Genomic DNA, 21,009 nt, shown 5'->3' with positions numbered 1-21,009 from the left:
ACCCTCCTTACGTCCAGTACCACGAGAGATTTGATGATCAGGTGAGAGTGGTGAGGAAGGGGGTGCTAATCTGACCCTACACAGGGATGAGAATAGCGAGAAGGGACGGCGGCTAGGCGAGACTACTCTCCCTACCTGTTGGTTAATAGGGATGAGAATAGCGAGAAGGGACGGGGGCTAGGCTGGCTACTGGCTACCCTCCCTACCTGTTGGTTAATAGGGATGAGAATAGCGAGAAGGGACGGGGGCTAGGCTAGGCTACCCTCCCTACCTGTTGGTTAATAGGGATGAGAATAGCGAGAAGGGATGGCGGCTAGGCTACCCTCCCTACCTGTTGGTTAACAGGGATGAGAATAGCGAGAAGGGGTGGGGCTGCATGTTCACCCTCCTTACGTCCAGTGCCACTAAAAGTAGTAACGAGAGAGATGATGATGATTAGATGAGAGTAGTGAGGAAGGGGGGGGGGGGGGGGTGCTAAGCTGACGCTACACAGGGATGAGAATAGCGAAAGGGACGGCAGCTAGGCTAGGCTACCCTCCCTACGAGTTGGTTAACAGGGATGAGAATAGCGAGAGGATGGGTGGGGGGGGGGGGGGCTAAGCTGACCCTACACAGGGATGAGAATAGCGAGAAGGGGCGGGGCTGCATGTTCACCCTCCTTACGTCCAGTGCCACTAAAAGTAGTAACGAGAGAGATGATGATGATCAGATGAGAGTAGTGAGGAAGGGGGGGGGGGGGGGGTGTGCTAAGCTGACCCTACACAGGGATGAGAATAGCGAGAAGGGGCTGCATGTTCACCCTCCTTACGTCCAGTACCACTAAAAGTAGTCACGAGAGAGATGATGATGATCAGGTGAGAGTAGTGAGGAAGGGGGGGGGTGTTAAGCTGACCCTACACAGGGGTGAGAATAGCGAGAAGGGACGGCGGCTAGGCTAGGCTACCCTCCCTACCTGTTGGTTACAGGGGTGAGAATAGCGAGAAGGGGCAACTACCTCTATTCTCATCCCGGGGGTGAGAGCTCGATCGCTTTTCTATTCTCATCCCGGGGGTGAGAATAGAGGCAGCCTTTTCTCAAATAATAGAATAATGGGATATGATAAAAAGATCTAATGTTTACCTCAATATATTGTGAAAATATTTGAAATGCATAATATAATGTTGAGTTAAACTATTATAGAGGGGAACACATGGAATTTGAAATAAAAGCATATTTTCTACATGGTCCCAAGGCAAGGTTCGGAAGAATAAAAGTGTGAACGTTTCGGATTTCTCCATCATGAATGAAACCCGGTAAAATAAAAGTAGGTCTAGGTCTAGATAAGTAAGGCGGCCGGTCGTAACAAAATACATGTCTAATACCTTGTAATTTTTGAAAGAACACATTTGTATGTTATCCTCCACTTAACTCATAAATGGCAACAGATTCTGATCACAAATAGCCGGTAAAATCGTGCCCAAATCTACAATAAATAATTCTGAAAGTGAAAGTAGAGGAAGCGAAAGAAGAATAGGAAGGCATTTCTTTCACTGTAACAAGAGCCATGCTGTTACCAACTGCTGTACTGCAATACTACCTAGGAGTTTGCATATTTCCAGAAATTCGTCCTTGACCCCCCAAACAAACAAAAACAAAAGGAAACAAAAACATGTAAAATAGGTAGGTCTGTATTGTATTTCGATTGATTTGCTTGACTTGATGCCGCCAGATATCTCAAGTCAGATGACAAGACTGCCTGGAGCTGTAAACGTGTAATAGGCTGAAGAGATCAGACCGACGATAAATTATAACAATAACGGCTAACGTAAGAATGATGGAGCGGCTTTGGATGGGAACAATATACACTTCAATAACAATAACTTAATGTCAATAACAGTTTTTAATAGCGGCTTAGGCTTAACTTTAAATTTAAACTTAAGAAAGGTGAGAATCTTACTGTTTAGATTTTTCTTTGTCGATTAGCATTGCTGTTCACGCCGTTTACTGTGCTAAGTGTCCAATCCTTGTAAGGATCAGACTGAAATTCTGTCACATTGGAATTGTAATTTTCTAGCTAGACTCTAGACGCCTTAGTTATTACTGAAGATGAACATGTACTTTTATTTGCTAATTAATGTGTGTGCACGTCGCTGAAGACCTATCCAATAGAGTAGAGAGTATTAACTTCGAAGCTAGAGTAGCATCCTCTCTTTGTGAACACGAGTAGAATTAGAATATAAGTCTACCTAATAGGCATCCCACAGGGAAGTGTACTTGGAACTTGGGCCATTCCTGTTTTGTATGCTTTGTAAATGACCTACCAGAAACTGTCCACTCCACAACCTTCCTTTTCGCAGATGACACAAAAAATTTTGCCCGTGTACCCGACCAGGTAGTCACACTCCAGGAAGATTTAAACAGATTGCAGTCTTGGTCAGATGTGTGGCAATTGAAATTTAATGCTGCCAAGTGTAAGATCATGCACATTGGGAATAATAGTGAAGATGTTGAATATAAAATGGTGCCAAATGGACAACACATTCCTTTGGAGACTGTGCAACTCGAAAAAGATCTGGGAGTAAACTTCGACAAAGACCTGAGGTTCAGGCAACATGTAAACATCCAAGTTGAAAAGGCAAGTAGGCTCCTAGCACTTCTAAGGAGAGGTCTTCACAACATTGGACAGCACGTCCCTACCAGTCCTGTACACATCAATCATTCAACCTCACCTTGAATATGGAAATGTAGTATTGCATCCCCGATATAAAGGAGATGAATATCAACTTGAATCAGTCCAACGCAGAGCCACCAAGCTAATCCCAGAACTCCAGAAGCTTGAGTACAGTGAGAGACTGAAAAAACTAAACATGCCATCACTATACTACCGTAGGGCGAGAGGTAACATGATCGAATGTTTCAAATATTTGAAAGGCATTAACAGCATAAACGGAGACCTCCTGACACTTGAAAGGAATTCAAAAACCAGAGGCCATAGTCTCAAACTGAAGAAACCCTCTGTAAAAACATCCGTCAGACAGAACTTCTTCAGTGTCAGAATAAGAAATGCCTGGAACTCCCTTCCAGAAGATGGTGTATCAGCACCATCCCTAAATGCCTTCAAAAACAGACTGGACAAAGTTTGGAGAAATTACAAGTTTTGCCTTACATCTGAGTGGTTCCATGCCCCAAAAACTGACCAAACTAAATTGCAATATGAGCATGAAAACAACGCAAAAGAAGAACTAAGCACTGAAGACAGTAAAAACCGGCTGATAGGCGACTAGCCTGACTACAGCTGTAACAGTAAAGTAAAAGTAAAGTAAGTAAAGTGATGTTGTGTGTGTGTGTGTGTGTGTGTGTGTGTGTTATGATAGTAATCACCAGAATAAAATAGTAGTACTGCGAATATCTAGTAGATAGCAGTCCTATTCGTTATTCGCAGTATTATTATTTTGGTCTCACAGGGCCATAAGGCACATTTTATCTGAGTTTATTTCAGTTTCTATCGCATGAAATAAACAGTAACAATTGCTTGTCCCCCTTTGGATTTACTGTTTGTCAATCGCAATGTGATTTCCACCAGATCAAGCAGACCCAGCTATGGATGCTATGCATTTAGGTAAAATACTCACAACATCTGCCACCGGATATAACGTACCAATACACAAAACTGTGTGTACCTTGAACAGTCATAATCGGATTGATATAATTTAGTGAAAACTATCATTAAAATGGCTGCCTAAAACCAATAACAAAGAGTTGAGTGACGTCAATTTCCTAGGTGGTCAGATGAGTCAGGAAAAACAAACAAAAAACAAAAAAATACTTGGAATCGAAACCTGTTCTCTTGATTGTGAGTGGTGATCGACCAATTAGATACAAAAGTAAAAACGTTATAAAAACGTTACAAAGAAAGCCTGTTGAAAGAAATTCGCATTATCAATTTTAAAGAGAATATTCACCAAACAATTGGGCAATCTCCACTGGACACACATGAACGTTGTCCTTGCATTATATTGACTCAAATGTAAATCAGTTATGGACCTCCTTTGAACCAGATTAAGCTCTAACAGATGATATTTGGAATTTTGATATCACACTTTACCTCTTCATTTTTCAACAGTTGTAATACAGTCACTCATGCAGAGACCAATTCGAGTTGTTGAAAACTCTACTTGACAAGTTTATTTAGGAGATATGATAGTTTAGAATAAAATAAAATTAAGAGAAAAAAAGTGAATAGGCCATCAATCAGAGCAGGAGGAATTAATGGTTAAATGGGAATTGTTTAAAAAACTCTGTACAGAAAGCATCAGCTTGATCGCTAGCCACCGGTTTTAATCATTATATGTATTTTTAAAGTATGCGTTTATTTAGCAAGAAGTCTACACTGAGCGTGGTGTTATGGTAGTAATTATGTAACTAGTAAGTCCCTTGTAAATAATTGAATTTGCTGTTATTGATTTGATGAGCTTGATATACATTCATGATTATGATTTATATCTATTTACGAGTTTGTCTATCAATCTATTACATATCTATTTGATATATTTTAATTCAGATCTTTTTTTTTCTCTTTGCTTCAAAGAATACTGCCCAGTCATTTAAACCACACATGTAAATGATATCAATAAATAAACAAATTTTTAACAAAATAAAAATTGTAGAGTGCATTGTTGTTCATGCAATGTGCCGGGGGCATTTCAGTCGTGACAATCCTTTGATTTTTTTCATATTGGATGCATAATTCCAACTTCAGCACAATATTTTTATTTTGCAATATCGATATTGTACATTGCAGGCAAATCATCTCTGAACCCCTGTTTTCTATTTTGCAACTCGTACTGAAATGATGAATACGTTACCTTTGATAAAAAGTTTCTTATTGCTGATGAGACAACCATATACTTCAATTGCAAGAAATGTTTACATGAAACAATCATCTCAGGTGTCACGATCTTGCTGGATACAAAATGAGGCAAATTATTTTACTTCAGGTCATATCAGAAAATATTGTGTGAACCAAACTGATGCAATAAAAAATCCAAAACAACAAAAGAAAGGAACTGGGGTAAAGATTTTGAAATATATATCTGGATTTGTTGGAGCTTGTGTGCTAACTGGAATCAGCTTACGTTTGTACAAGAGACTGAAGTACAAACTGAAGGGACTGGAGCCAGTACAGAATCGTCACTATGGATGGAAACATCAAGCATATCATTACCAAGGTTACATTTTGCCCAGTTTTGTTGCTGGTGCTATTGATGAGATCAACTCATTCGAAGTGAGAAAGGATGACATATGGATTGTCGGATTCCCCAAATCTGGTAGGCTATGTAGTGGCAAAATTAATTGCTACACTGAAATAGATTTTACATTGGTTAATTGCATAGAATCTTCTCTTTCTCTAAATTTCTGAATAAACTTATCATATGAAATAAAATCTAAGAATGAAATTTCATAGCAGTTGTCATAAAGGGAATAAAATTTACATGGTTTGCTATATGTGCGATCATAAATTTATATTTTTTGAGGATTTGGATTTATGATGGGATTTTTCAAAAAACTAATTTAATTAAAATGAATGAGATATGCCAGTCAGGAGTCACAATTTCAGTTAAATACGGCAGGCCCGACGTGTACTTATTTGCAGGTCTGCTTACCTAAACTGTTCTGGGCTCATTGTTGTAAGGGAAATATTCTCAAACTGACACATAATAATGGCCATTACAACAATGTTAAATCAAGCCTGTAATTGCCTTTCGGTTATCAGACCTGCAAATATGTGCATGCCGGGCAGGCTTACATGATTGATTGTTGTCATTCAAACCAAGAAACAATACATACTGTACTTATCATAGACTTGACTACAGGACAGATCATCAGAATGATATCACAGTGTTCTTTTATATACATCTTATTTAGTATTTGGCAAATTGGATCTTTTTGTAACACTAAGGTTCCAAAACCACTAGACCAGTGTCACCAAAATTTGCATGGTATTTACACTTGACATTAAGATGGTTTGCGTATATTATGAGACTGATTAGACATCGTGATCATTATATCGAAAAGTTAGAATGTTAGAAATCCGCAAAAGAATTTTAAAGATATTCTATCTAAACAGTACAACAATCATACCTTTCCATCATGTATAATACATAAAGCATAAAAATAATCTAGTCTTTCCGAACCATAAAACCTGTTGGGTTGAGATTAAAGTGGTTGCTGTAGTTTTAAATATATGATGATAATCGTGTGCTGCCATTAAGATAAACAAAAAAGATACTCTCTGACAAATCTAACAAACCCAGTTACCCAACCCCTGCAGGGTGAATAGAGAGGTCAGAGAAAACATCAACTCAACCTTGAATTGAAATCAGTCCCTTTGCACGTGAGTCAAATACTCTAATTTGAGCTTTTACTTTTGGAATATGTCAGCATCATTAAAGGTATCATATTGTGTGTGACTTATAACGTAGAGTTGCAATAAATGTATATTACTTGTCTGTGAGGTGATTGACGTGACGGAAAGGTATGATTGTTGTACTGTTTAGATGGAATATTTTTAAAATTCTTTTGCGAATTTCTAACATTTTATTTAATTCATACACTTCATTTTACAAATGCCTTTGATTATCTCACATTAAATGATATTTTAACTTTACCAAATGTAGTAAAGTAAAGATATTTAAATGTACCATAAACAATGTTTGCCCTGAAATAATATTTAAATTCAGAAATCTTAAACTTCATTTGTTATGATTGATCTGACTTACCAATACCACCGCTTTGGAATTGTAGTGAAAGTTGTTTACTTTTGCTCAATCTGAAATTTGTTCATTTTAGGTTGAGATACAATCATGACATTTTATTAAATTTTATGACTATGTATTTCTTTTGATTTAATCTTTACAGGGACGACATGGCTGGGAGAAATCATATTTTTGATTGAAAATGGAGTAGATTTTGAGAAAGCAAAGTCAAAAATTGAAGACAGATTTCCCTACTTTGAATATTTTTACCCTGGCCTAAAGGTTATTGAGAACACACCCTCTCCAAGATACATGAAAACGCATTTACCTTTCTCCCTTTTACCGTCTGATTACAAGGAGAAGAAACCAAAGGTTTGTATTAGAAAATTCAAAATATTGTATTAAAATACACTTTAGCATGGTTTCCTCAAACACACAGTTGACTCGAACTCATTTGATTGTCCCAAATTTTTTCCTTATTATTCTTTGTTATCATTCCATTCCTTCCTCGAACTCATTTTTCACTCGAACATGGTTTCCTCCAACTAATTTCACCCAGCCAACGTTTAAAAAATGAATGAATTAAAGGATTTTTCTCAATTGCGCCAAGTAATATAACCACCGATGACTTACTGTGAAATTGACAGTTACTTATGTGTGTATATCGTGTGTATCTATCTACACGGCATGTGTGTGTATGCAATATAATACACACACATTCACACATAGTCATCACACACTCCATCGCTGTTTGGCATAAAAGACACATTTCTGCTTATTTTTATTGACTTCGCCATTAGTTCCAAATTCAATTCCATGCGCCATGGCATGCACATGATTGACTACGGCGGTAAATAAATGTTGCGATACAGCAATCTTCCTCCCCCCCCCCTCTTCCGACGCAAACACACACACACACACACACACACACACACACACACACACACACACACCGTTGTAACATATCAATAAAGTAAATAATGATAAAGTTCCCTTTATTCATTCCCATGCAGAAATTTATTGCCTTAGGGTTTATTCAGAAGGAAGACTGAAATAACCTTGGTGTCAGTCGCAGCACAGTGCCAGAAATTGCGCTAGGGACAGGTGGCTTGCTGACGGCCACATAAAACGATGAATATTCGAACTAGGTATCTTTTGGGTACTGAACACATTTGTTAATTTTGGAGCATAACCTTTACAATTGCAGCCAGAATTATGATGACATAAATCTGGAAATAATTTCCAAATGTTAATTTTGGAGCATATCCTTTACTAATGTAGCCAGAATTATGACGATATAAATAATGAAATCATTTAAATCTCCATGAATAGTCATAATGAAATGCCTTGTTTAACATTAGTAAGATCTTTGATTTCTGCAGTAATGCCATGACAATCATCAAGTTGAAAATAAAAAGATAATTTTTTTTTTTTTAATTCTATCAATGTCCTATGATTGTTTAAGTTTATCTTAAATTCTTGTTTAAACTGAATCAATGAACTTATTTATGAAGAAGACGAAGAGACAAAACATGTAAGGAAGTATTTCTTTCTGTTATTAGAAATCTCAAAAAGCAGGGATGAAGTTAATGGAACTTATGTATTTTCTATTCATAGACCTTCTATCTTGCTCGGAACCCTAAAGATACTCTGATTTCGTTCCATTTCTTTCTTCAAGAATTCTTCGTACAATCAATGTGGAATTTCACCATGTCACTGGAAGATTACAGCCAACTTTTTTTAGATGGCAAAGGTAACAGTTTTGATTTGAGTCAACTATGATTTTATCTTTTAGAGAATGTACAGAAACGGGCATCTATATTCCTCCTAGGTTTAGATTATATTGATTATGGGGATAGGTTAAGATATTTAGGATTACCATCCTTGAAATATAGATGAAAAATAGGCGATCTAATACAATTGTAGACATTAGTTCATAACATTGACAATCTAAGGTATACACACCTTTTTGATTATTCGCCAATAACTTTCTTTATCATTTGATGGTCATCGTCTCTACGTAAAAATTCCTTCATATTCCATTCAGTATCATTCTGGAATAAGCTAAGCTTTGACTCAAAAAGTTCTTTTTCTATCAATTCGTTAAAAAATACAGTTGATAAAGAATTAGCCTTTTTACAATTTGACTATGATGATTGAATGAGTTCAAATTATACTTAGTGTGAGTTTTAGATACTTCCCTCCCATATTTCAATTTTAATACATACATTATTGTTTTTTTTTGTTTTAGTTTTTTAAAATTGTCAATCTCTTGTGAAATTGTATTATATATTATGTTGACAATAAACAATATAATATGTGTGTATTAACATAATGATTATATGTTATAAAACAATAAGTTATTTAAAGGTCATAAGACCTAGTAAACATTTAAACTTTAATAATATATAATATCATATCATGTAATGTTTTAGTTTAAGATGATTATCTTATTTAATCTCCAATTCGCACTTAACCCTTTTAGTACTTAAGCAACATAGATCAACATGTCCTAACATTGTGTGTTGCAACATGATTCTCGAAATTTTGAACAATATGAAGACATTCTAAAATCTATAGTGCAACAATATTTATTGCTAAAGGTCTTTATCATCTTTCTTCATTGCCTGTGCTCAGTCTACATGATGGAAGTGTAAATATTTACAGTGGACTCCGGATAAGACGATGCCCAGGGGAACCGAGAAAAAAATCGACTTATCCGAAAATCAACTTAACCGGAGTGTAACCAAATGAGCAAAAACGCATTTGAACAAAGCAACCCAATCTAGAATAAGTATGTCCCTTCATATCGCGCGGTCTCTGTAGTGGTCATCAGAGGCTCCTACCCCCAATAGCCCCATAGAGGAATCAGAATACATAAAAATCGGAATTTGAGATTTTAAAAAGCGGAATCAACTTATTGTTATTGACTATGACATGCTTTGCAACAGAAAATGTAATAGACAATCCAAAAGTACTCAAATGATTAAAAATAAAAAATGTGTAAAAATGTACAGATTGTGTAAAGACTAAGAATGGGGTCAAATAATAATAGAGAACACACAGGTCCTGGTCGTCTGAGAGCAAAGCATTGAATGGATGGATTTAACCTTGTCAGGACCCTTCTCCCCCCCCCCCCCCTCCCACATACACACACCTAATCAAGCAAACGCGCGTGCCGGCACACACACACACACACACGCACACACACACAGTGCCGGCACACACACACACACACACACGCACACACACACACACACGGACACAGGGCTAAAATTAAATAGGGAAAGAAGCTGACCTTACTCAAATAATATTATTACCGATTGAAGCCAACATCTAATATTACCAAGGTCATTGACCTCACGAATCGGAGTCACAATAATAATAATAATAATAATAATAATAATAATAATAATAATAATAATAATAATAATAATAATAATAATAATAATACTTCGGTCAACCCCCCTCCCAAACATAAAATATTATCCGACATCAGCAGCACACACTTTGAAGAGACTAATCAGACATACAATGTGTGTTGATTGACCATAGGAGATGACGAAATAAGCCATAGCTCACCTTTTTTTCGCTAGAGATTTTTAAAAAAAATTTTCCTTGGTGGGAAAGGTGAAAAGCGGAATTTTTGCCTTGAATGTGGAATGTATACCAATTAAGTGAAATTATTCCGCGAAAAGCGGAAGGGTAGGAGCCTCTAGGTCAAGGTCATGCTTCTTGTAAATCGTCGAGACAGAAATAGCTGGTATGCCAATTTCCTATGCGATGATTTTCTGTCGCATGCTAAGCTTTCCAAATGCATCGAATCTTCCTTTTCCGCGATAGGTTTGCCATTGTAGTTGTAGACTTGACTTGAATTCTTCTTGATAAAATTGATAAAATTAAGAGGGCCATTACATAGGATGGCCTGGGATTAGAACCAAAAAAAAAATCTTGAACTTGAAGTTGCGACAATGTAAAATTTGAGATGGAGAAATTAATTTAAAGTTATTTAATACTGCTCATGTACATTGAACACGGACGTCAGGTAAAGCACCTACATCACATCGATGTGCGCCAATCGTTCGCGGATATTCTTAACCACTTAAAATTCTTACTGGTAGCTTTTTTAACCAATGGAAATACTTGTTTATTTGTGATTTTTTTGTAGTCATGAGTACTAAGAACATCGACTTAAGCGACATCTACTTATGTGGAGTTTTGTTTTTTTTTACTAATGTTATATAGGAAGAAGGGGGAGGGACCAAGAAAAAAAATCGACTTGGGTAAAAATCGACTTAGGCAACGTCGACGTATCCAGAGTGCACTGTATTTGCACTTTCATACACTGGTCAAAAATGGGACCCATTGCCTCAATCTATATGAACCAGATGCCATAAATTTTATATAACATGAATTTGATCTGAAATGTGAAATTTTAGCTTCTGGCATTCTGACAAAACAAAAAAAACAAAAAAAAATCAACAAAAAAAAAAAAAAACAGCATTGTCTCGTACAAATTCAATTTTCAGCATCTAATTCATTCCAACATAATTCCGTTTTGGAGCAGTAGGCCGAAAATATGATAATGGTATCAGTTAAAATCTGGCATTCTTTCACACCACTAGCCGTTAAATTACCAAATAGCACCAGTGCCAATCTTAATGCTGAGAGGCTTTTCACAAGACATATTGACAGAAATAGTTCATTTATATATTCATTCATTCATCCATTGAAATATGTGTACTGCTTGATTCACTAAGTGCTTCAGGTTTGTTTGTTTTTTTTTTAATCATTCATTCGCTTATTTAATATTTTTAATCACGCATTCGTCCATTCAGCCATTCATTCATTTATTCATTCATTCATCCATCCATTTACTTATGTATTAAATAATTCATTTAATCTCTCATGTTTTCATTCATCCATTGATTTAATATATTATTCTTTCATTCATTCAGTCATCTGTATATTTATTTATTCACTGAAAAAGTTCATGTGGGGAGAGAGAAAATCACATCGTTCATATTAATATCTTGTTTGATAAATTCAGGTTTTAATTACACAGAAATTCTTAAATTTTATTCAATGTGTCATGATGCAGTGCACTATGGGCCATGGTGGAAGCATGTAGTTGAAGGCTGGGAGAAAAGGAATGACGACCATGTGTTTTACATTACTTACGAAGACATGAAAATAGTGAGTTATTGCTTCTACAGGCCCGGTTAAGTAATTACAGAAAGTACATGCTTATCTTTTCTCTGCCGTATATCTGGTCTTTTAAGTAATGTATTTTTGTTTTTAATAGTTTTGTGTTGTTGGCTGAAGGAAGGGTTTAGAGCCCATTATGTTCCGTGTTTGGTATTTTGTTCTTTTTTTTTAAAGCTGTTATATTCATTTTTGTTTATTACTTTTTAGTGTCCACAACCTCTAACAGCTTAGTATCTAGGAAGCAAATCAATGAAGTAAATATTCCTCTTAAAAACGGAAAGTTTGATATCTAAATAAGAATTCACACGCATCATATCTACAACCTTATAGGATGGCTAATTTCTGACTATAATCCTTTGAAAATTCCCAGGATCTGCATGGTTCCATCAAGAGAATTGCAATATTTCTAGGAAAGAATTTGAGCTCTGAAGAGATTGAGGCAATTGCTTCCCATTGTAGTTTTGAGGCCATGAGAAAGAATAAATTCGTAAATTACTGCTGGTTGAAAGATGCTGGTGTTGCCAAGAAAGATGCCCATTTTATTAGAAAAGGTTTGTATCATGTCAATCAGAGCTCTATGTTTATTCTCACATTATAGTATTTTAATCAGTTGCACTTTATTGTCACCTATGGAGCAGCATGATTCAACTGTATGGTCTGGGCACTTGTTACTCAAAGTAAGGTGTGGACCTGTCTCGAGAGTGTACTCAGTGAGGATGTTACTCAAATCCTACTTTGACAAGTGGTAGCTTAAGATGAACACTTCAAATTCAGTGGCCACAGCATTCTGTCCATGCAGTGGATGGCTCACTTGTAAACCGAACCTCCTTGTGAGGGACCAGCTTCTCCCATATGAGCCGAATCCGAAGTACTGGGGGTTAAGCTGGACCGCAGCCTTACCTATCGGGTCTATCTTGAAGATTTTATCATTATTTATGTATTTTTCATGTGCCCAATCGTACCACTCTGTTTTGTGATGGGTTTAACTGAATGAAGAATATGGTGTTTAAAAGCCAGAGGTATGAACTTTAAATAAGTCACTATCTCAATAAGGCCTTTATTTTAACTGAAATTGTATTGCTACGCTTATAATTCAATTTCAGGATCAGGTTCGCTATGACAGAAAACCATTCTGTATGATGGCTCAAATACGATGTGTACCTATATGCAGGTCTGACATCCAAATGCAATTATGGGCCTAGTTTAACATTGATGTAATAGACAATATTTTGCGTCATTTTGCGTCATTTTTTTAAGATTTCCATTACAACAATGAGCCCATAATAAATTGGCTTATCAGACCTGCTAATAAGTGCACCTCTGTCAAATATCTTATTCACAAAATTAAAAATTAGAACTTAAAAGCTTATTATTTTGGACAAAAATAACATCATTTTCTATACTTAAAAAATCTATACTGTCTGTGTCATTTTAAAGAATATTACGTCAAATGTCTATGTCATATCATATCATATTATCATGTAAAGGTTTATTTAGGCCAACTGACCTTTAAGCTTTGAATACCTGGTGTATTTAAATTTTATCATAAATAAATCGAGAATTTATTATTTTTACGAGCGCTCAGAAGTGTTCCTCAAATTATTATTGTTGATATATTTATTATTTTTTTAAGTCGATCTTGTCATGAACTGATTGAAGCTTTACAGAACAGAAGCTGAGATGTATGGCATATTATAGTCATACTGAATCCTTGCAATTGACTTACTGTATTATCCTTATTATGGGCACTGATCCTCTTTTAGCGCACTCCCCCTCTCCCGAGAACTCAACCATAGCCATCATTAACTTATAGCCTGACACTGACCAAAAAATGACGTCAAAATGCCGGTCTTTGGCCACAAAAGATAACAAATTGTGAGTTGTATTCAATAGTTCAACCAATGGGACCACTTGTTTCCATGAGCACTCTAACGACAACTCACTAAGCGGTGCAAAAACCAAATAATGACATCAAGACGCCAGTCTTTTTGGGTTTCAGTGTCAGGCTATAACTTAACGATGGCGACAACTCAACCCTATTAGTACTATTTCATACCACTACACACTTGGTGAAAAAGTATATGTATTGTTTGTAAATACTCATAATAGAGCGTGGTGAGTTTGATCCTTTAATGAAATATGGGGACATCACCTTGTGTCATTGAGTGCAATCACATTCTAGGTGCAACCAGAGATCATGTTAGATGTGCAGTTCCCTAACTAACCAGCTTCAGTTCATAGTTCATTTTTTTCTTTAATTCAATTTGTCTGTTACAAGTAGGCTGACCCATTTGTCTTAATTCTATAAGCCCACAATTCACTTAATTAGGTTAATATACAGTATTGATTGTCACATTACGTTTTGATGTAAAATAAGACTGCAAAAATATATATTCAGCCTCTTTCAGCAGCATTTCAAGACGTCACTGCACAGGCAAACCTATGTGGATTATAGATATTCTATAAATAAACATGCAAGTCAACAGGAATAACCCATGAGGCAAATTGAGAATCAAAAATCTTGCCCAAGGAAAATGATCGGGTTTTTTTTTTTTTTGGTTTTTTAAAAATTTGTTTGTTTTGTTTTCCCTTTTTTTGAGGAGGTGAGGGGGGGGGGGGGGGGGTGTGTCTTTTTTACGAAACCCGCTGAAACCCAGCGAAACCCGACGAAACCTGACGAAACCCGACGAATCCCGACAAAGTTATGGGAAGTAGGTGGCAATGGGGAGTGAACCTGGAACTCAGGGAAGTGTACACCATTGGGGAGTGAACCTGGGACTGGGTTTCGGAGGGTTTCGTAAAAAAGAACTAGTGCTTTTTTACGAAACCCGGCGAAACCAGACAATATCCAGCAATGTTATGGGAAGGAGACAACTGTGGGGAGTGAACCCGAGACTCAGGGAAGTGTACACCAGTTGGGAGTGAACCTGAGACTGTGGAAAAAGGATATCCAGTGTGATAATCTGGACTAAAGGAGTGTTGATCCCAATAAAATTGAAGCCGGATTATGGGAGTTGGTACCAAGGGGAAGAACCTGACACTATAGGAGTGGGTACCAGTGTGGAGTGAACCTGGGACTCAGGGAAAGTGCACACCATGGGAGTTAACCTGGGACTGTGGAGTTGGATAACATGTGGTATCCGAGCCAACTGTAGGAGTTGGTACCAGAGGAGAATGAACCTGACACTATAGAAGTGGGCGCCAGTGGGAGTGAACTGGGACTAGGAATTACACACCATTGGGAGTTAACCTGGGAATATGTGAAATGGATATCAGTAGGAAATAAACCGGGCAAAAGGGAGTTGGATACCGTAGAAAAGTTGAAGCCGATATGAAGTTGGTACCCAGAGGAGAATGAACCTGGACTATAGGGTTGCGCCCATGGGGAGTGAACCTGGGATATGTAAAAAGGATATCAGTAGGAAATAAGCCCTGGGACTAAAGGGAGATGGATACCATTGGGAGGTGAAGCCGGATATGGGAGTTGGTACCAGAGGAGAATGAACCTGACACTATAGGAGGTGGGCGCCAGTGGGGAGTGAATCTGGGAATCAGGGAATTGCACACCAGTGGGGAGTTAACCTGGGAATATCTAAAAAGAATATCAGTGGTAAATAAATCCGGCTTCAACTCCCAATGGTATCCATCTCCCTTTAGTCCCAGGTTTATTTCCTACTGATATCCTTTATAAATATTCCCAGGTTAACTCCCCACTGGTGTGCAATTCCCTGAGTCCCAGGTTCACTCTCCACCAGCGCCCACCTCCTATAGTGTCAGGTTCATTCTCCTCTGGTACCCAACTCCCATATCCGGCTTCAACCTTCAATGGTATAAATCTCCCTTTAGTCCCAGGTTTATTTCCCACTGATATCCTTTTTACATAGTCCCGGGTTCACTCCCCACTGGTGCCCACCCCCTATAGTGTCAGGTTCATTCTCCTCTGGTACCAAATTTTCATATCCGGCTTCAACTTTCAATGGTATCCATCTCCCTTTAGTCCCAGGTTTATTTCCTACTGATATCCTTTTTACATAGTCCCGGTTCACTCCCCACTGGCGCCCACCCCCTATAGTGTCAGGTTCATTTTCTTCTGGTACCAAACTCTCATATCCGGCTTCAACTTTCAATGGTATCCATCTCCCTTTAGTCCCAGGTTTATTTCCCACTGATATCCTGTCTGGATGGGGTTCCTTACCTCCCATAGTGGGCAGGGAGGTACTTACTGTGTCTTCTACCCACCTATATCTGTTTTCCAACATGCTTTCTATCTTTGTCTTGGAATGAGATTATTTGATTTTGTCCAGGCCCTGGCCGGAAACCCTGGCTGGGAGGGAAACAGTCAAATGTTTAGTTAGAGTTTTGGGAGATGATATATTTTTCCTTGTAAATCATCTCTCTGGGATGCACTGCATTATCTTTCTCTATATTATGTATGATTTGTAAAACATTTGAGTGTATTCCTCTTACCGAGGACATATAATTGTGTCTGGATGAGACTTTTTGTGATTTCAAACTAAGTACTTTGATAGTGTGCTTTTGGAATCTACATCTGTTTTGTATTTGAACCAATTCCCCTTTGTCTTCCCTTTTCTTGGATGCTTTATTGTAATTCTAGAACTTTGTACTATCCCATTTTCTTCCTGTTTACTGGCGCTGATTTGACCTTAATGTGTCGCAAACGCCGTAAAACCCTTAAAAACAAAACAAAAACAAAACTGATATCCTGTTTACATAGTCCCAGGTTCACTCCCCACTGGCGCCCACCTCCTATAGTGTCAGGTTCATTCTCCTCTGGTACCAAACTCTCATATCCGGCTTCAACTTTCAATGGTATCCATCTCCCTTTAGTCCCAGGTTTATTTCCCACTAATATCCTTTTACATAGTACCAGGTTCACTCCCCACTGGCGCCACCTCCCTATAGTTCAGGTTCATCTCCTCTGGTACCAACTCTCATATCCGGCTTCAACTTTCAATGGTACTATCTCCCTTTAGTCCCAGGTTATTTCCCACTGATATCCTTTTGGATAGTCCCAGGTTCAACTCCCATGGTGTGCAATTCCCTGAGTCCCAGGTTCACTCCCCACTGGCGCCCACCTTCTATAATGTCATTCTCATTCTCCTCTGGTACCCAACTCCTATAGTTGGGCTCGGATACTCACAGTTATCCATCTCCCACAGTCCCAGGTTAACTCCCAATTGGTGTGCACTTCCCTGAGTCCCAGGTTCACTTTCCACTAGCGCCCACCTCCTATAGTGTCAGGTTCATTCTCCTCTGGTACTCAACTCCCATACCCGGCTTCATCTTTCAATGGTATCCATCTCCCTTTAGTCGCAAGTTTATTTCCCACTTATATCCTTTTTACATAGTCCCGGGTTCACTCCCCACTGGCGCTTACCCCCTATAGTGTCAGGTTCATTCTCCTCTGGTACCAAACTCTCATATCCGGCTTCAACTTTCAATGGTATCCATCTCCCTTTAGTCCCAGGTTTATTTCCCACTGATATCCTTTTTACTAGTGCGGGGCGGTCCTTGGCAAGCTTAAGGACCACGGTCCTACGGTCCTTGGGAAATGAAGACCGCAAGGACCGGTCCTAGGACCGGTCCTTTTCGACATTGAACATTCCTGAGAGACTGTTGGAAATTCGAACCGTTTGACCTTTGAGACCGTGGGATCGTTCATTCTTGAACCGTTAAAGACCGCTACACGATGAAAACCGTGGTCTACAGGAGTAAAACACACGGAGTAGTCACACTCATTTCAAATTGTAACCTAATTAGAGAAGAGGGGTGATGCCTTCTTTATTTGCTCACCGTACTTCATTGTTACTTCGATAATTTAATAAAATTTGAAATTTATCCCCATTAACGGAGATAATGGCATCGCCCAAGGCGTTGATCGAGTTGTTCGTGGCGTTGATACACACACGCAACTCCTACCCCCCCCCCCCCCCCCCCCCCCCCCCCCCACACCACACACACACACACATTAGAGGGCAGCGAGCATTGAAGAGTAAGAGAGAGACGTGAAGTTATAATAAGAGGGGGTGGATGAGGTAATAAGAGGGGTCGATGGTGACTTTTCGCCAGATCTATCAAACTCAGCTACCCATTCATTGCTGAGTAGACAGGGATTTAGAAAAAACTCGACTGCACCCGGGATCGATCTCTGTCCCTTTGCGTATAAAGAGAGTGCTCTATCAACTGAGCTATCGGGGTCCCCAAATATTCTATTGGACTTTTTTAAAATTCAGACGTTATAACTGGTTTTTTTGGAAGGAAGAAACTAATGAAACTCATATTATTTAATTAGTAAAAACACCAAACGAAATTTTAATATAATTGTATTATTTTAAATGACAACACTGCGATAGAAAGGAGTGGTGACAAGAGATGGACAAAAGAAAACAAAGAATCGGATTTGCTACTTGCTAGGTTCGACACACACACACACACACACACACACACACACACACACAAACACACACATCTTTAGTAGTCACATACATTTCAAACAATAACCCATTAGAGAAGAGGGGTCATGCCTTCACCATAGATCATTGTCATTGCGATCATTATGGTGTAGTAAATTTTGAAATTTACCCCGTATAATGGAATCGTCCAAGGCGTGCGCCTCCTGTTCCCCCATCTCACACACGAAAGGGCGGTTTGCGGAGTGAAGGTTGGTGGTCGTCTGCCTGTATGGTCGTCTGTGTCGTTTAGTGTATGGCAAAGGGGGGTGGGTGCGATTAATTAAGTGGGATGGGTGGTGATTGGTGGAAGATAGGCAACCGAAGGCAACGAATCGCTGGGGAAGTAGTAGGCTATGGCGCGAGACCGAAGGTGATCAGACCGGTCTTCAGCGCGGCACTAGTTGAAAGGTGATAAGAAGTGAGGACCGCCGCCGGTCTTCACTATGGGACCGATCCCCGGTTCACAGCTAAAAGACCGTGGGACCGGTCCTCAGCGCGGCACTACTTTTTACACAGTCCCAGGTTCACTCTCCACTGGTGACAAACTCCCATAACTTTGCCGGATATTGTCGGGTTTCGGCGGGTTTCGTAATAAAGCACTAATTCTTATTTTCGATACCCGCCGAAACCGGCCGATAACCTTAGTCTCAGGTTCACTCCCGACTGGTGTACCATTCCCTGAGTCTCGGATTCACTCCCCACAGTTGTCTACTTCTCATAACTTTGCTGGATATTGTCGGGTTTCGGCGGGTTTCGTAAAAAAGCACTAGTTCTTTTTTACGAAACCCGCCGAAACCCAGTCCCAGGTTCACGCCCCAATGGTGTACACTTCCCTGAGTTCCAGGTTCACTCCCCACTGCCACCTACTTCCCATAACTTTGTCGGGATTCGTCGGGTTTCGCCGGGTTTCAGCGGGTTTCGTAAAAAAGACACACTGGTGAGGGGGGGGGGGGGGGGGTTCTTTGTTGATATTTTATTTTCCTATTTTGAAACGAGCCTATAAGTCAATGGCATGGATTCAGATCATAATAAAAGAGTCGTTTGTTTTTAAGATTTACAGAATTTGATAACTGGTGCAAAACTATTTAACTATAATTTTTAAAACCTATTCAATTATTTATTTTAAAAATTATATTTCTCTGTGGTTCTTTCTAGGTCAAATTGGGAATTGGAAGAATCATTTGTCGAATGACCTCGAAACCAAACTGGATAGCATGATGGCTATTAATTTGGAGCCAGCTGGGATAAAATTCAAAGATTCCCCAAAGACAGATTGAGTTGTAAATTTGTTTGAATATGCACAGTGACCAAGAAACGGTTGTTTAAGGCAATGCTTTAGAAAAAAGGAATAAAATCCGAATGTAGCCCGATTCAGACATGCCAACATTATTATTATTATTATTATTATTATTATTATTATTATTATTATTATTATTATTATTATTATATTATTATTATTATTATTATTATTTTTATTATTATTATTATTATTATTATTATTATTATTGTTATTATTATTATTATTTTTAAAATTTTATTTTTTTATTACAATTATTCATTATATCGGTAATTTATTGTTGCTTTTTTACAATTATTTCGCCTTATGTTGGGACTACTCTATTTATAATGCACATTATAAATCGCACACTTGCCTAATACTACGAAAAATTCGTAGAAATACGAAATTTTGTCTCCAGTTACAGAGCTGCAAAGGTCTCTTTGACTCAATAAATTTTGTTGAAAAGGAAAGTTTCGCTCCTTAGAACCTATATTCAGGACTTCGGAGCATTTTTGGACTGTGCTGAGAGCAAATTGTTAATTTGTGAAGCTATTTAAAGTGAATTTTTCTTCTTTTTTTTTTCTCTTGGAAACTATGAATTGTTGAAATTTCAAGTAGGCAGCTTTGAAATCGCGTGAGAGTAGTTGCCTTTTGTTGGTTGAGGTGTTATTTATTTGGATTTATAATGTTGTTTTTATATACTCAATTCTTGTTTATCGATTTGATATTATTGCAGCCTTTTTGCATACACATGATGATATTCTAATAATTAATGATAACGAATCCGGGTGGGGTTCCTACCTCCCATAGTGGGCAGGGAGGTACTTATTGTGTCTTCTATCCCTCTATATCTGTTTTCCAACTTGCATTCTGTCTTTGTCTTGGAATGAGATTGCTTGGTTTTGTCCTGGCCCTGGTCGGGGTCCTGGCTGGGAGGGAAACAGTCGAATGCATAGTTATTGTTTTGGGAGATGATATTTTTTTCCTTGTAAATCATCTCTCTGTTATGTATTATTATATTTGTTCTAATTTATAATGTAAGCATTTGAGTGTATTCCTCTTAGTGGGGGCCGTGCTTGTGTCCGGATGAGACTTATTGGTGATCTCAAACTAAGAACATTGATGGTATGCTCTTGGAATCTACATCTGATCCCTATTTGTTCCCAGTTCCCCTTTGTCTTACCTTTTCTTGAATGCTTTAATTGTAATTCTAGAACTTTTTACTGTCCCATTTTCTTCTTTTTACTGGCGCTGCTATAACCTAAATGTGTTGCAAGCGCCGTAAAACCCTTAAAAAAAAAAAACAAAACAAAAA

The 21,009-nt window shown here is 38.1% G+C and overlaps 2 protein-coding genes across 7 annotated transcripts in view; one reads left to right on the top strand and one right to left on the bottom strand.

Moving 5' to 3' along the window:
* The window catches only part of LOC144967747 (sulfotransferase 1 family member D1-like), a 13,809-nt gene extending 12,246 nt beyond the window's left edge, over positions 1-1,563 (bottom strand). The window contains exons 1-2 of one of the 4 annotated variants that reach the window (XM_078905334.1): positions 1,362-1,540; positions 272-404 (exon numbers count right to left, since the gene is read on the bottom strand). Coding sequence is in view for 2 of the 4 variants with exons in the window: in XM_078905331.1 (XP_078761457.1) it covers positions 332-378 (47 nt within the window). In the remaining 2 variants the exon portion in view is untranslated. Of the gene's footprint in view, positions 1-271; positions 405-1,361 lie in introns of all 4 variants that reach the window. The other 3 variants (XM_078905331.1, XM_078905335.1, XM_078905332.1) reach the window with 3 other exon arrangements.
* LOC144967748 (sulfotransferase 1E1-like) lies at positions 1,537-21,009 on the top strand. 3 transcript variants are annotated; one of them, XM_078905336.1, is made up of 7 exons: positions 1,537-1,659; positions 4,781-5,306; positions 6,898-7,106; positions 8,352-8,487; positions 11,836-11,930; positions 12,313-12,493; positions 19,571-21,009. In XM_078905336.1, the coding sequence occupies exons 2-7, from the start codon at positions 4,829-4,831 to the stop codon at positions 19,690-19,692; spliced, it is 1,221 nt and encodes a 406-aa protein (XP_078761462.1). In that variant the 5' UTR covers positions 1,537-1,659; positions 4,781-4,828; the 3' UTR covers positions 19,693-21,009. The 3 variants fall into 3 exon arrangements, with proteins under 3 accessions (XP_078761462.1, XP_078761464.1, XP_078761463.1); XM_078905338.1 differs by lacking the exon at positions 1,537-1,659 and adding an exon at positions 1,669-1,923; XM_078905337.1 differs by lacking the exon at positions 1,537-1,659 and adding an exon at positions 3,508-3,598.

Source organism: Berghia stephanieae, chromosome 3 (assembly GCF_034508935.2).
Source record: "Berghia stephanieae isolate SIO BIC M18660-M18661 chromosome 3, UCSD_Bste_1.3, whole genome shotgun sequence".
NCBI lineage: Eukaryota > Metazoa > Mollusca > Gastropoda > Nudibranchia > Aeolidiidae > Berghia > Berghia stephanieae.
Note: the sequence above shows the minus strand (reverse complement) of the source record. Positions and strands in the feature narration are given on the sequence as shown.

Coding starts and splice junctions, on each gene's coding strand:
- LOC144967748 (XM_078905336.1), top strand. CDS start 4,829: ATGATGAATACGTTACCTTTGATAAAAAGTTTCTTATTGCTGATGAGA. Junction 7,107..8,351: donor ACAAGGAGAAGAAACCAAAG/GTTTGTATTAGA, acceptor TTCTATTCATAG/ACCTTCTATCTTGCTCGGAA. Junction 11,931..12,312: donor CTTACGAAGACATGAAAATA/GTGAGTTATTGC, acceptor GAAAATTCCCAG/GATCTGCATGGTTCCATCAA.